At 36.4% G+C, this 14505-nt stretch overlaps 1 protein-coding gene across 1 annotated transcript; it reads left to right on the top strand.

The window, feature by feature from the left end:
- Window positions 1-664: 664 nt before the first annotated feature.
- Window positions 665-14192, top strand: LOC136835226 (uncharacterized). The gene is made up of 3 exons (XM_067098480.1): window positions 665-2312; window positions 12970-13614; window positions 13908-14192. The coding sequence occupies exons 1-2, from the start codon at window positions 1945-1947 to the stop codon at window positions 13142-13144; spliced, it is 543 nt and encodes a 180-aa protein (XP_066954581.1). The 5' UTR covers window positions 665-1944; the 3' UTR covers window positions 13145-13614; window positions 13908-14192.
- The last annotated feature ends 313 nt before the right edge of the window (window positions 14193-14505 follow it).

Raw genomic sequence — 14505 nt, 5'->3', positions numbered from 1 at the left:
TTCAAAATTATTATTTTACTTATAATCCTGACATGTAGCTCAAAGCCATCGTCATATTAAAGATGATACGATGAAACTGTGTGAGAACAGTATACTTATAGCATAATTGCTTTATAAGGAAGTTAAAAATAAAAAATGATTTTTTTAGACCTCGAGAACGTCATACAGCAGTTGCCCTTCAGCATGTCACGGAGGATATCTTCAGGTATGGGAAGCGGTTCGTTTTCGGGCCTATGCACGATCAAGGGTGATTTTGATCGTTTCTTCGACGGAAACGTTCGTAAACAGGCTTTCCACATCGAGTGAGGCGATGCCATCATCAGTTCCTTTTGCATTGAGAAGGTCGATGAATTCTACCGCTGATTTCAGTGAGTACATACCAAGGTATACGCCTCCTCCTACGAGATTCAGGTTAGAATAGGAATCCCTTTCTTAAACATACGAGAAAAATGTGGTATTACAAGAATGCTAAGCGCGGGCTCTGTTTTGGACGAAAATCGCTTTCAGTGCAAAGCTTTTTATGCCTAACGTTAACCACTACTTAGCATGTTTTTGAAAAGGAATTATGTAGACTTCTGTCATCGAGAATAATGTTATACGACATGCAGCTGGCTATCAAATTCAAATTCAATCTCCGCATCATGTTTCAGGAGAGCCGTTACAAGTGATAACTATCATCGTAATAATGTTGTACGTCAAGCTGTGTACCAGCCAATCAGAGCGTTTGTTATTATCGCGTGAGAGCCAATCGGCGCTCGTTACATTCAGTATTCGTCAAACACACGCGAGTGTGGTATATATAAACAACTTTGTCTAATATCGTCGGTATTTTTCATCACTGAGCGGTAATATTACCGCTAGAATGAGTTTACATAACGTAGATTGTGTGTAATGTGGCCAAGTAGTCCCTGGATGTGTGAAAAAAAAACAAAAAAAGGAAAATGGCTCTAGGTGTCTGTGGCTTTTAGGAAAGACAACTTTGGAATATTGCTTCCTATTCAGGTGATGGTGGTTGTGATTGTGAGCCATCTCCGGTAACAGATCTTGGTGAAAATGTTGTTACTGAGCAAGGCGGTGTCATGATAGGTGAGGGTAAGCCCTCGAAAGCAGTGATGTTAAAGAGAAGAAGGGAAAGGAGTAGCCTAGGCCTATTATGCCACCTCTAGCAGTTTTGAAGCCAGTGCTTGTGCGATCATCAGAAACACAAGCTAGTTATGGCTCTAAAAGCCAAAATAAACTTTAATAGAAACATAGGCTACTAGGTCTAATGATGCCAAAAGTCAAGTGAACGTTCTTCTTGTTCTGTCAAAGCTGTTGGCAACTGTTATGTTAAGAAGGTCGATTTCTCCATGCAACTGCTAGACCGAATGTTTCTCCAAACTGGTGCATGATGCTATTAATGTGATCTCCAAGGCATAGTGGTCAGTGGGGGACTAGGCCTGTAACTTGCAGACCCTATACCTCCAAAGAAACACTCGTAGAGTACCCATGATAAAGAATAGATCTAAGGCTGAAGAAAGCAAGACGTGGACATTGAGGTACAGTGTTACCTTCAGTAGCAAGGAAATAACAGTCTGCAAGGCTGCCTTCCTCTCCATTCATGCAATAAGCGCTATGAAGACCCAATTTGCAATTGAAAAGTTTTCAATTGCCTGACGTAAGAACAACAGTAAAGGACCTGAGAGGCTTGAACTCAACACCAAGACAATGGGTGTTCTAGAGTGTGGAGCTTAACCCCTATAACTTCTGACAGTTTGTTCCATCCACTACTGTTGTTAAGACACCTTCAACCGGCAATATTTGGAGTCACGTGAGCATCAGGGCACTATAAAACATTACCTTGGTTGCAGGGATGTCAGTTAGCCTGGTATCACCTTGAGAAAGTGGAAATATTACAAGGTTTTCATTCGTCGTTATCATATAGGCTTTAGCTTGTGAAGCAAGATGCCACCTACACTTGTGAGCAGCCAACGCAAGCTCTTGTTGATGAGAGGCTGGCTGGAACAGAGTGATGAAATATCCATGGCTTCAAGTACCATGAAGTCTGTCAAATTCTGTGACGACAACTGGGTCCGTGTAGTCATCGTCTTGCAACAGACCATAACAGTTTGTGGAAAAATACTATATTTCCTCCAAGCTATGCCATGTCCTTATCTCTCTGTCAACTTGGCTTCCTCCAAACACAAATTGTGGCGTAGCCTTTTCAAAGTTTCCTTCTCCAACTCCTTGTTGTTGGCCCCTGCTTGTCTGCGGATCAATGCAACAGACTATACTACAAAAGTAATAAACAAGACGAGAACTCCGAAGTTTGAGTGAGTACAAATATTTTTTCACATTATTCAATTATGTCCATGCCTTTCATCCATTAATGATCATATTATTCATTAATCACCATTATTTTTATCATTAATCATTATTCACATGTTTGTTAGGCTTATTTTTAATGTTTTGTGTTCATTAATGTTTATTATATAGGTCTGTGTGTGACAATATTGTCTTTGGAATTTGATTATTGTTTTTGCATTAATCACCATTTCTTCATCATTATTCATTATTCACATGTTCGTTAGGATTATTTTTAATATACTTTATGTTTATTAATGTATATTAACTCTGTGGTACAATATGGATTTTTTGGATTTTTTATTATTTGTTTTGTATTAATCACCTTTTCTCCATCATTAATAACAATTGACCGCTGTGTTATCATTAATCATAGGCGTGTTAGGAATATCATTAACATACTCCATGGAATATTTATTAGCGTTTATTGATTTGATTAAGTATGGATGATATTATTTTTGGAAATGTTTAAAAAAAATTTTTTTGAAAAGGGCATAAAAAGATATGCAAAATTATATTAGTGGGGTTTGTATCGATTTTTTTTATTTATCACTATCAAAAAATGTTGTAAAATAACATAAGATATCTATATAACCAACATCTTGGAGATTCATAATCATAAAAACACGATAAATCACATTTTAATGAATAAATGGGAGAATTGGAAGGAAAAGAAATGACATAAACATTTTTGCAAATATTTGGAAAACTAATAACGGTTTTCAAAAGCTGTTACATGGACATAATTTAGATAGAATTAGCCTCAATTTAATTTAAACAAAAAATGTAAGGTCATAGCGTCATAGGTAATGATATATTCGCGGTTTGAAAGTCGTTTTTCAGTGGTGATTTATTCAGGTTTTAAAAATGGCTCATAGCATGTTAGTCGATTGATGGACTTTATGTACTGTATATGTATATATATATATATATATATATATATACATATATATATTATATATATATATATATATATATATATATATATATATATATACTTTTTAGGTAAATTTTTTCATACAACAACATCACTAAATAGAATGGCAATAGAATGGCTTTCTAATTGTTAACCAGCTTTTGTTATTGCTTCATATTTTCCTACTATTTTCTTCACTTCATGCTTTAGGTTACTGATGGAGACGTTCAGGTAATGGGGTTCTTCCATTTACTTCAGTAATTATACACGCGACAACTGTTTCGTCAACCTATACGTATTGAGGTTATCAAGCGTATTAATACAGAAGTGTTGTTGTTGTTGATGATTAAGCTGGCCTTATGCCAGCACGGGCTCTTGCTCATGGAGCAGCCCGTAAAATACAAAAGTGGGAACGCATGCGTTTTATGCCGTCATGAGGACGGAAAGGTAGTACAGGTATCTAAAGACTTAGGTTTAAGTATTTACAAGAGATTGTGGTGAAATATGGACAAAAATTAAGTGGTGTACAATGAAAATAATGCACAGATTATACATGAATATATACTAATTACACATATGTTCAATTTCTATATATTTTTTATTATGTGTTCCTATCCACGTGTTCGCGGTCTTGTCCCACGTGGTTGAAGGGATGTCTCCCTGCATGAGGGCAAGGATCTTTCTGCCTCGCGTTGGATGTTAATTAAGGCTGGAGGCGTTGTATGGCGATGCTGACTGCTCTGCTATCAATAAACGGTTGTAATTGTATTCCTGTGTAGGATTTTGGTGTTCAGAGTATTTTTGCAGAGATGGTTTATCGTAGGTGTCTACAAAGTGCTGATGAATAGCGTGTGGGCCTGCATACGTCGTCGTTTCAGTGAAGTGGTTTTGTGTCCGATATACAGTAGCATTTTGGGGGGGACAGACATTGCTCGTCAGTACAGACAAACCTGTATACTATATCAGATGGAACCTCTTTTTCCGTTGACGGGTCCGTACCGTTTTTCATTATTAATGAGGCCGTGAGGTTCGGCTTACAGTAAATTCTTGTGGTTATTTTATTATATGGCGCTACGGGGGTGGTTCCTCTTCGCAGTATACCAAGGATGGCTTTCTTTTCATCTTCTTGGTGTTTGTTGTATGTTGTCTGGTGATATATTATTATTTCCTTGTCTTTTTCTTGTGTGTCGTCCCTCTGGGCTGGGTTATGGAACTCCTGTAGTCTCTTTTTGATCACTTGCTGGATCATATTATCTGTCTAGCCATTATTTGTGAGCAGCTGTTGAACTCTGTTAATTTCCTCGTTTGTCGCCTTCCATGTTGAACAGTGTGTTATGGCGCGCTTTATGTATGCATTAACTACAGATCGTTTATATGTATCAGGGCATTATCCTCTCGCATTTAAACACCTCCCAGCATCTGTGGTCTTAGTATATACTGTGGTATTGTATTTGTTATTGTTTGTGTCACAAGTACATCCAAGAAGGGAAGCATTTTGTTAACACTCTTTTCTACGATGAAGTTTAATGTTGAGTTTGCTCGGAGTTTATTTACCAGAACATCTGTGTCATTGTCGCCCTTTGTTGTGACGAAAATGTCATCAATATATCCCCCGTAGATTCTGGGTTTTGGGCGTTCTTCAACGGTGACCTCTTCCGTGTGTGCCATGTATGCGTTTGCAAAAACTCATACCCACTATCATATTCAGCACGGATATAATTATTCTATGAGTTTATCCCCCCCCCCCCAAAAAAAAAGGGAATAGGCCTAACTCCGAGCACCAAAAATAACACTGGAGCCAAAGTTTTTTTTTTTTTTGGAGCTAAAGTGTTTTTTTTTCTTTTGCTTTTTGTTTTATAGACAGAGTTGGACCACTTCTGAATTCGTGATCGAAAAGTTCAGAGGTCACTCCCTTCCTCCCCCTTTCCAACGCCCACCACAAAACTACTCAGTATTCTCCTGGCGTTTTTGAAGAAAGGGTTGTGGTCTGGAGAATAATTCTCTTCCACCTGACAATTATATTGATAATTATTTTGGCTTCGGTTAGGCGTTTGGTTCTTTCTTTTTATTATTATTATTATTAGACAGACATGAGTCATCCTCCGTGGGATCGATTCCAGGGACGTCGTGAGGAGAACTGGTGCGTGGGTAAGATAATTACGAATTATATAAAAATAGATATTTGTCGAATTACTTCCCAAAAAGATACAGGAGGTATATAATGCATAAAACTAATATTTCAAATGGTAATTTTTCATATATGTTACCAATTGATGAAATGCTTTAAAAAATTGACCATCAGTAAAAAAAATTTGATTGTTGATTTGGGTAATATTAAATATAAAATATAGAAAAATTATATATATATATATATATATATATATATATATATATATATATATATATATATATATATATATATATATATGTATATAATGTATACACATACTTTCAAAAAATATATATATACATATCCCTTTAATTTCAAAAATAAACTATCAAAACTTTTTTACTAATAACCACTTTTAAAGCATTTCTGCAAAATCTTCAAAGGTATCATTGCATTACAAGGAACGCTCCTCTGGCCTCATGGCCTTGCCATCTGCGATTCAGTGCATGAAGACTTCAGAGCTTTCTCGACCTCATCGATGCAAGTTACAGATCACATCGTAGCCGGTCGCCCGAAAGGGGGCCTTTCTTTCTGTGGCACAAATCTTCAGACAATATAGTGAATGTGATGACCTATCGGAATGATAGATTGCTGGTGCTTCAAGTGACAGTAGGGGACTCTAAGATCCTAATAATTAATGTTTATATGCCTGGGAAAATAACAATAATTTTGAAGAATACTGCATGGTCCTAGGTGAGTCACAGCGTTATTCATGATTCTACTGCTGATCATATTTTTATAATCGAGGACCTTAATTCTCACCTCACAAAACAATTTTATAATGAACTTACTCGTTTCTGTTAAAATCACGCTCTCCAAATTAGCGATGTAATGCTCCTCCCTCCCTCTTCCTATACCTATGTACAAAACAGAAGGGACACAATTACAACCTCATGGCTGGATCGCTGCATCACGTCTCCACACCATGATTCAGTTGTGACCTGCAACATTCGCTACGACCTTGCAACGGGCTACGATCTCATCCCCTTACAGGTGTCATTCAGTACCCAATCCTCCCTACCGTGAACCCCGTAACTGATCGCCCACCTGCCGTTAACTGGGATTTTAAAAACTAGCAGAAAGCCAGATCCTTTAGGGAAACCACGGAAACCAGGTTGCGGTCAATAGTTCAACCGGCAGACGCCTTACTGTGCATTGACCCAAAATGTAGAAATGACCACCACAGGAGAGGTCTGAAAGAATTCCATTCGAACATAACTTCCGCTATGCTTGCCTCTGGGAGGCCTACCTTTAGATTTCGTCAAGGTAGCTCTCGTAATGTACCTGGCTGGAATGACTTGGTTAATGATCTGTATACACATTCACGAGAAATGTTTTTACTGTGGAGGCAAAATGGTAGCCGGAGGGAAGGACACTTTGCATTGCTAATAAGACAGGTGAGATCGCAGTTCAAACTTGCTCTTAAGCACTGCAGACTGAATGAAAAGCATCTAAGAGCTGATGCAATATCTAGAAAATTACGGAGAGTGGGAGAAGCCGTCGGTGACGAGGCTATCGCAAGAATGTGGGACGATCACTTCAGCACTATCCTGCTACAGTATATAGGATGTTCCCTCTGGACGAACTATACCCGAGAGGCCATGAGGCGTATCACCGTTGTTCACAATGACATTTTGAGACGCCTCGCAAACACTCCTCGCTACCAGTCCGGCACGCAGATGTTCATAGAAAACCGCCTGGTTAATTCAGAAATCATTGTTTGGCGAACAGTGCCCAGTCTGATCACCCTTCTTTCAAACAGCAGTAATTCGCTTATACAAAGCATCCTAAGCAGCGAGGCAAGAAGAAGATCTAAATTGTGGGAAAGATGGGATAATGAGGCGTCTGTTCCATAAATGACTTAATCTCTATTTTTGCAATTATAAAGTGTCACCTGCAGATTCTGTCATTATTATTATTATTATTATTATTATTATTATTATTATTATTATTATTATTATTATTATTATTATTATTACATTTCCTACGTTTAATGTTATAATTAGTATTCTCTTTTTTATTACTATTACTGTGATTATTATCATTTTAGAGTTTTTCTATTTTCAATTTTCGTATTTAGCCTTCTGGGCCTGACTTCTGCAACCACCTAAGGTCCCTAGATGGGAATTAATTGTCTGCAGTCTGTTTTTTTAATCATCATTTTTAATATTTTTGTTTTACTATTCTCAGTATAATTACTGTCATTACCATTATTATGAATATTATTTTTTCTACTTCTTCAGCAACTGTGTGGATATTGCCGATTATCATTTTTCATTCTTGTTATCTCATGTATCTAGAGTATATGTATATTATTGTCTGTACTTTGTATATTTCATGTATATGGCCTTGAACTGAAATGAAATATATTATTATTATTATTATTATTATTATTATTATATCATTAATTAATAATTTATATGAAAAATGAGCATTAGAAATATTACTTTCATACATTCAATGCTGCCAGTATCTTTTTTGGAAAGTAATTCTGCAAATTCCTTTTTATATAATTCTGAATGATCTAACCAACGCACCAATTCTCCTCACGGCGTCCCTAGAATCGATCCCACGGAGGATGAGTCATGTCTGTCTGTCCCTGGCAGAATCTAATAATAATAACAGAAAAGAAAGAGTCAAACGCCCGAACAAAGCCAAAACAATTATCAATATAATTGTCAGGCGGAAGAGGATTATTCTTCTGCCCGTTACCCTTTGCCCCCCAAAACGTCAGGAGAATACTGATTAGGTAATGTGTTGGGGTGGGGGGGGTTGGCGGCCGGGTGACCTCTGAACTTTTTGATCACGAATTCAGAAGTGGTCCACCCCGGTCTAAAAAAAAAAAAAAATACCCCAGTGTTATTTTTGGTGCTTGGAATTAGGCCTATGCAATTTTAAAAATTTTTGCATAACTCGTAGAATAATTTTGTCCGTGTTGAATATGAAACTGGGTGATCCACATTCTTTCGTAAATCCGTTTATTTTTTAAATTCGTGTTTTCAGTGTTTCTATTTAACTCAATGTTTCTTTTTACTAAACATCCTCAGTATTATCCTTCCCCTAAACTGGTATTTGTAAATCCTTTTATTTTTTAAATCCCTAGTTCGCAATGCAATGTTTATGTTTATTAAATGTCCACAATATATATCTTTCCCTTAATTAATTTTTATAAATCCTTTCATCTTTAGAATTCCTATTTGTCAATGTTTCTGTTTATTAAATATCCACAATATAGATTATCCTTCCCCTAAATGAATTCGTATTTATAAATCCTTTTATTTTTTAAATACCTATTTCTATGTTTCTGTTTATTAAACGTCCACAATGTACAGTACATTATCCTTATCGTATATTCGTATTTATAAATCCTTTTATTTTTGTAATTCCTATTTTTTAATGTTTATGTTTATGAAATGTCCACAATATTAACCTTCCCTTAAATTCGTGTGTTGAATTAGTATAGAGCATTTGCCCCATACAGCTGTTGTCTTTTATTTATTTATATTTTTTTATTTATTTATTTTCCACCTTTTATTTACTTCTCGAATTTGATGCCAGCTTATCTCTCAAAAGATTGCAATCAATTAAGACTCGAAAATTTGATCAGCTCGGTCAAGAGGTTGGACGCTCGTCGAGGTATTATTATTATTATTATTATTATTATTATTATATTATTATTATTATTATTGTGTTATTATTTATTATGCAGACCTCTTTCAAAGATTGGTGTTGAAGGTTATAAACATTAGCTGCATTCAATTTATATAGTTTTCTGTCTTTCTACAACAGATTTGCAGGGTTACTGCATGCACCAACCCTGAAAAATCTGTTATTAGAAAGATAGAGAAAACTATACAAATTGAATGCAGCTGATGCGGATATAACCTTCAACACTATCTTATTATTATTATTATTATTATTATTATTATTATTATTATTATTATTATTATTATTATTATTATTATTATTATTATTATTATCCAAGTACTTAAGGAACAGAATACCATATGTATGGAAACAACATAGAGATAAAGCAATTTAAATATCAAAAATCAAATACAGCGTCTCAGTCATTCTACGAAAACATTTACGAACGCTCGAAATGTATACGAATGCACATTCACTCTCTTACCAAAACCACTTCTAAGTCAATGACGCTTACGAAAGTTTCGTGAAACGGGCATGAACTGTCTTTATGCATATTGGGAAAGTTCTGATTGCTCTCTCGCGCAGTGCGGTAAGATATTCCATGAAAACGAACGGCTTTCTAAAGTTCAGAAGATATGAAAGTAGTTCTTGAACCTGATTTGACGTTTTCTTCGTTCATAATTATTATCAAGTCAATTTGCTTTCAGTTACCAACTTTCAGTTGGTAATTGTGAGTCGTCAGTTGCTCATAGATTCAAACTAAACTTAAGCAGTAATTATAGAAGCAATAACTTTGTTAGGCCTGTGTGGTAAGCAATCCAGTGTCCCTTGAAACCTTTTCAGAAAAATAATATATTTTTGATCTTCCCCATTACGCATAAGAGATACAATTGGGTCATTTAGCACAATAAAGCCAGTAAGAATAAAATTGTGAAAAAACACTTGATTTGTGGCGATCTCTCTCTCTCTCTCTCTGTCTTTCAGAAACGACAGTCTTACTCTTTTTCTGTAGGAAAAATAATTTTAGAGCGTCATGATTTAATTGTACTCTCTCTCTCTCTCTCTCTCTCTCTGAAACGATGTTTACATTCTGTTTCTCTAGGAAAAGTCAGTTTAAAAGACCATGATTTAATTGTATTCTCTCTCTCTCTCTCTCTCTCTCTCTCTCTCTCTCTCTCTCTCTCTCTCTCTCTCTCTCTCTCTCAGAAACGATGTTTACATTCTGTTTCTCTAGGAAAAGTCAGTTTAAGAGACCCTGATTTAATTGTATTCTCTCTCTCTCTCTCTCTCTCTCTCTCTCTCTCTCTCTCTCTCTCTCTCTCTCTCTCTGTCGATCTTGCAGGCAGTGGCTTTGGCACTGAGATAAATTGTGCCCAATGCCATAAGAATGGAAGCGAAATCTCTCTCTCCCTTCTTTCTTTCACTCTCTTCCTTTGACTGCTGTTATTCTGTTGCTGGATCCAACTTTAAACGAAAAAACAAGAAAAAGAAAAAATCTCTATTAAAAAGGAATTTAGGAAAGGAATATCTTTTTCCAGGTTACATCCCAGGAACGTACTCTTTCTGGGTTGCTTTTATCCTTCGCAATAAGAAATAGGATGAAGGATGAAGGATTCCTTGAAGGAAATGGATAGATGGAATATTGCGTTCGGTTTTATTCTTGAAGGGTTGGGAAATCGTTTAGTGTTGGGCTTGTTGCAGTGTTGCTTGCCTGAGTCAGGATACAATTGGTCAGCTGGAATTTTATATACGCTCACACGCACATAAACGTGTTTATAGTAGAATAACACACACACACATATATATACATTATATATATATATATATATATATATATATATATATATATATGTGTGTGTGTGTGTGTGTGTGTGTGTGTGAGTGTGAGTGTGTGTATGTATATGTGTGTATAGCTGAATCACGAAAATATGGTGTGATGAATATATAAATAAAGACAAATTCAGTGTTTCTTTTCTTCATTAATTTTGTCTTTGTATATATATATATATATATATATATATATATATATATATATATATATATATATATATATTTATGTGTGTGTATATACATACAGGCACTGTTGGCAGTGTTGTTTGTATGAGTCAGGATGCAATTAGTCAGCTGGAATTGTACATATGAACAAGTCATATAGCTGTAAGTTTCATAGCAGCTATCAAGTGGGGATCCAGGAAAAGGCAGCACGTATATTAAAACAACAGTTTATTTTGCCGACGGCGTTTCGCAATATCTCATTGCATCTTCAGGGCTGCAATTTACAAAATCATCTTGTAACAAGAGCGTAAAAAAAGTAAAATAACAATTTAAAAATCACTACGAAGACTGGCATCACCCACCTTAACTGAGTTAAAAAAAAAAAAAAAGAAACTAAAACATCTAAAAAAGAAAAAGGGTAAGTAAAAGTTGAAGTGCAGACCAAAATATAAACAAACGGCCAGTTATGCTGTCTGGGTTGGATGGTAGTTTTTATTATGATAACTCTAAAGCAGTTATTTCCCCCTCAGCTTGCGTGGAAGATATGATTTTAAAATCTGCATAATTGATGTTAGTTTTGCAGTGTAACACGTGATAACGTATGTTGAAGGCTTCGGGTCCGGACAGTCTACAGCCATTCCTGAAACTGACTCCCTGGTGACAACGGATTCGGATCTGTAGCAACCGTTTTGTGCATCCAACGTAGGTTTCCCGTTCACACTTGGGACGTGCATTTATATGCGATGCTGGATGACAAAAGCGGGTCCAATCTGTCCTTTTATCTGAAAAAAGAACTTATTGTTAGAGGATTTTTTGGAATGAGTTGGAAATTAACTGATGGTAATTCTCTGTTTAATAGATTAATTAACTTTAATCGAACTTATTATTGTAAATGAAAGGAAATTTTCCAATAAAAAACCGGTTTCGGGGCGTTATACAGTGTAAATTACATAGCTCTCCACTGATGTAAAGGACAGTCAGTCGAAAGGCCTAGCACCACTCCGTCGTTTCTCTCTCCTTCGTGGATTGCCTTTATTTATATATATTCATCAGGTTCCATATTTTCGTGATTCAGTTATACATACATAAATATATATATGTATATATATAGAGGCCTATATACTGTGTGTGTATGTGTATATATGTATACTTATATAAATATATACTGTATATATGTGTATGTATGTATATATACATATACATATATATATATATATATATATATATATATATATATATATAAAATATATGAGTATATATATATATATATGTATTATATATATATATATATATATATATATATATATATATATATATATATATATATATATATATATATATATGTATATTGTCACAAACGTCTTTATCGTTTGTCATGATTTTTCCCTCTTGATTTTTGCGAATATAAATTTAATTAAAATTTTCATTCCTGAGATGCAGTAACGTACATTCCAAAAAGAAATATAAGTTGTTTTGCTGTTTTCAAAACAAGCATTCCCTTGTTTTTCTCAGGCCGGGTTAAGCCAATGCAGGTTTGTAATGAGAATATGACTTACGATCGTAGCTGAAGTCGTTACTGATCTGACCTGACCCTAGTGAGTCACCCCTAGGATGACATGTTTAGCAGTCGCTTGCAAGTCGCATGTCCCTGCTGTGTGTTCCTTCTATTGTTACTGTTCTTCTCAATTCCCCAGTCACGCATACCCCTTCGCATTTTTGTGTTTACCTTGCCTTCCCAACTACCAGTGCTGCCATCAAGGGTCACTTTCTTGACCTGACCCACACCTGCATCACTGCCTACTAATACCTGCATCCCTGCCTCTCCCATTTCATTGTCACCCCATAGATACCTCTTTTCTCGAACCTTTATCTGGCTACCATACAATGACCTTTCTAGGTACCTGGCTGGATTAGCGACATCCCCTACGAGGAGGACAATGGAAGACCCATTAAGACGAGGCTGTCAGAAGTGTCAAAATACAACCGTCGCCGGTGCTGCCCATGGTATAAATACTGGCCCAGACGACCCCTTCTTTGTTAGTCCCTCTCCAGAAGTCACACCGCTAGTATAACCTATGCTATATAGTTCCTCTTCGGGTGTCTCCCTGCTTGTAGACGCTTCACTCACCTGTCTCCAGAAGACTCTCCACTAGTATACCCCATTCTATCCACCTCTACAATGCCACTCTACGCCGCCACCCTACTGGCACTCCACACACCCAGTCTTACCTGCCAGTCACCCCTATGCCTACGCTAGTCTACTCCCCGACTTCACACCACTGGACTTCTCTGGCTAGCCTTCTCCTACCATCATCCCTGCTACGACGTCCCCCTGTCCTGAAGTCACTGAGAGACTATGCCCGAAATCTTACCTGAAGTAGTGCCTATGCCACTGCTTACTGCTGCATGCTGATGCCCTATTAGCCTGCCAGCGCCCTTACCTTCGTCGATCCTTCCTTGGAACCTTGAATGACAATGCTTCTGCTGATGCCTTACTGCAGGAACCTGTCTCTACAAACCTCATGTCTTGTCCACGGACTAGGTAATGTGATTGGAGGTTGTTTGCATGCCCCATACCTAAAGCCTACGTATGCATATATACCTGTTCTCTTAATTCCTTCAACCCTATACCTATCCATCTCCCTCAGAGATACCTGTGATTTTGATTGCGGTGGTAATGTGATTAACAGTGACATATTTTAGCTTCACTCACGTACTTAAGCTTAAAGTGTGATTATTATGTAAGACAAGTGTTGTGATATTTTGCCTACGAGGATTCATTACCATTTTTACTCGAATCTCTTTGTATGTGTTTCAACCTTCCTGCTCTTGCAGATCCGTGATTCTGAGTCCCTGTTGTGTGACCATCAACTGTAGATCGACAGTGCCATCTCCTGCATACGCAGGTGCCATACAGGTCAAGATAACTGGTTTATCAACAGTGCAACGTTCTCGCTTACCGTACCCCTACTGTGCATTCTTCGGATCCTTTCCCTGAAAACCATTAGCCTACGAAAGGCTTAGTGTGTTAAGATTTGCAGTTGTGGCACTTTGCTTGATTACCTTGTGATTATTTTGTGTAACATAATTCTTGACAGTGCCACGGAGCTCTATTGATAACTCCTGTACATAGCTCATCTTCTGATTTTAGTGAATTATACTATTTAGTGAACATCCTAAGTTTACCTCCATCCCTTTACATTTTTTTTTTTTTTTGTAAATATTGAGTATCATTCACTTTTCACTTTTCTGCTCACGGGAGCGCCGCCACCCTTAGTCAGGTGTAGTTATCAGACGTTCTTAATTAGAGCGAGCGTGATGATATATATATATATATATATATATATATATATATATATATATATATATATATATATATTCATATGTATGTATAGAGAGAAAACTTGGTTGAATAGTGCTCAACAAGACTGAC

The sequence above is a fragment of the Macrobrachium rosenbergii genome, chromosome 55, assembly GCF_040412425.1.
Source record: "Macrobrachium rosenbergii isolate ZJJX-2024 chromosome 55, ASM4041242v1, whole genome shotgun sequence".
NCBI lineage: Eukaryota > Metazoa > Arthropoda > Malacostraca > Decapoda > Palaemonidae > Macrobrachium > Macrobrachium rosenbergii.
This window is presented reverse-complemented; position numbering and strand designations above follow the sequence as displayed.

Bases quoted from the DNA above. Each gene is read 5' to 3' on its own strand.
- LOC136835226 (XM_067098480.1), top strand. From the start codon at position 1,945: ATGCCACCTACACTTGTGAGCAGCCAACGCAAGCTCTTGTTGATGAGA. The intron at 2,313-12,969 runs GTGAGTACAAAT...TGACCTTTCTAG, and splicing joins ACGAGAACTCCGAAGTTTGA to GTACCTGGCTGGATTAGCGA.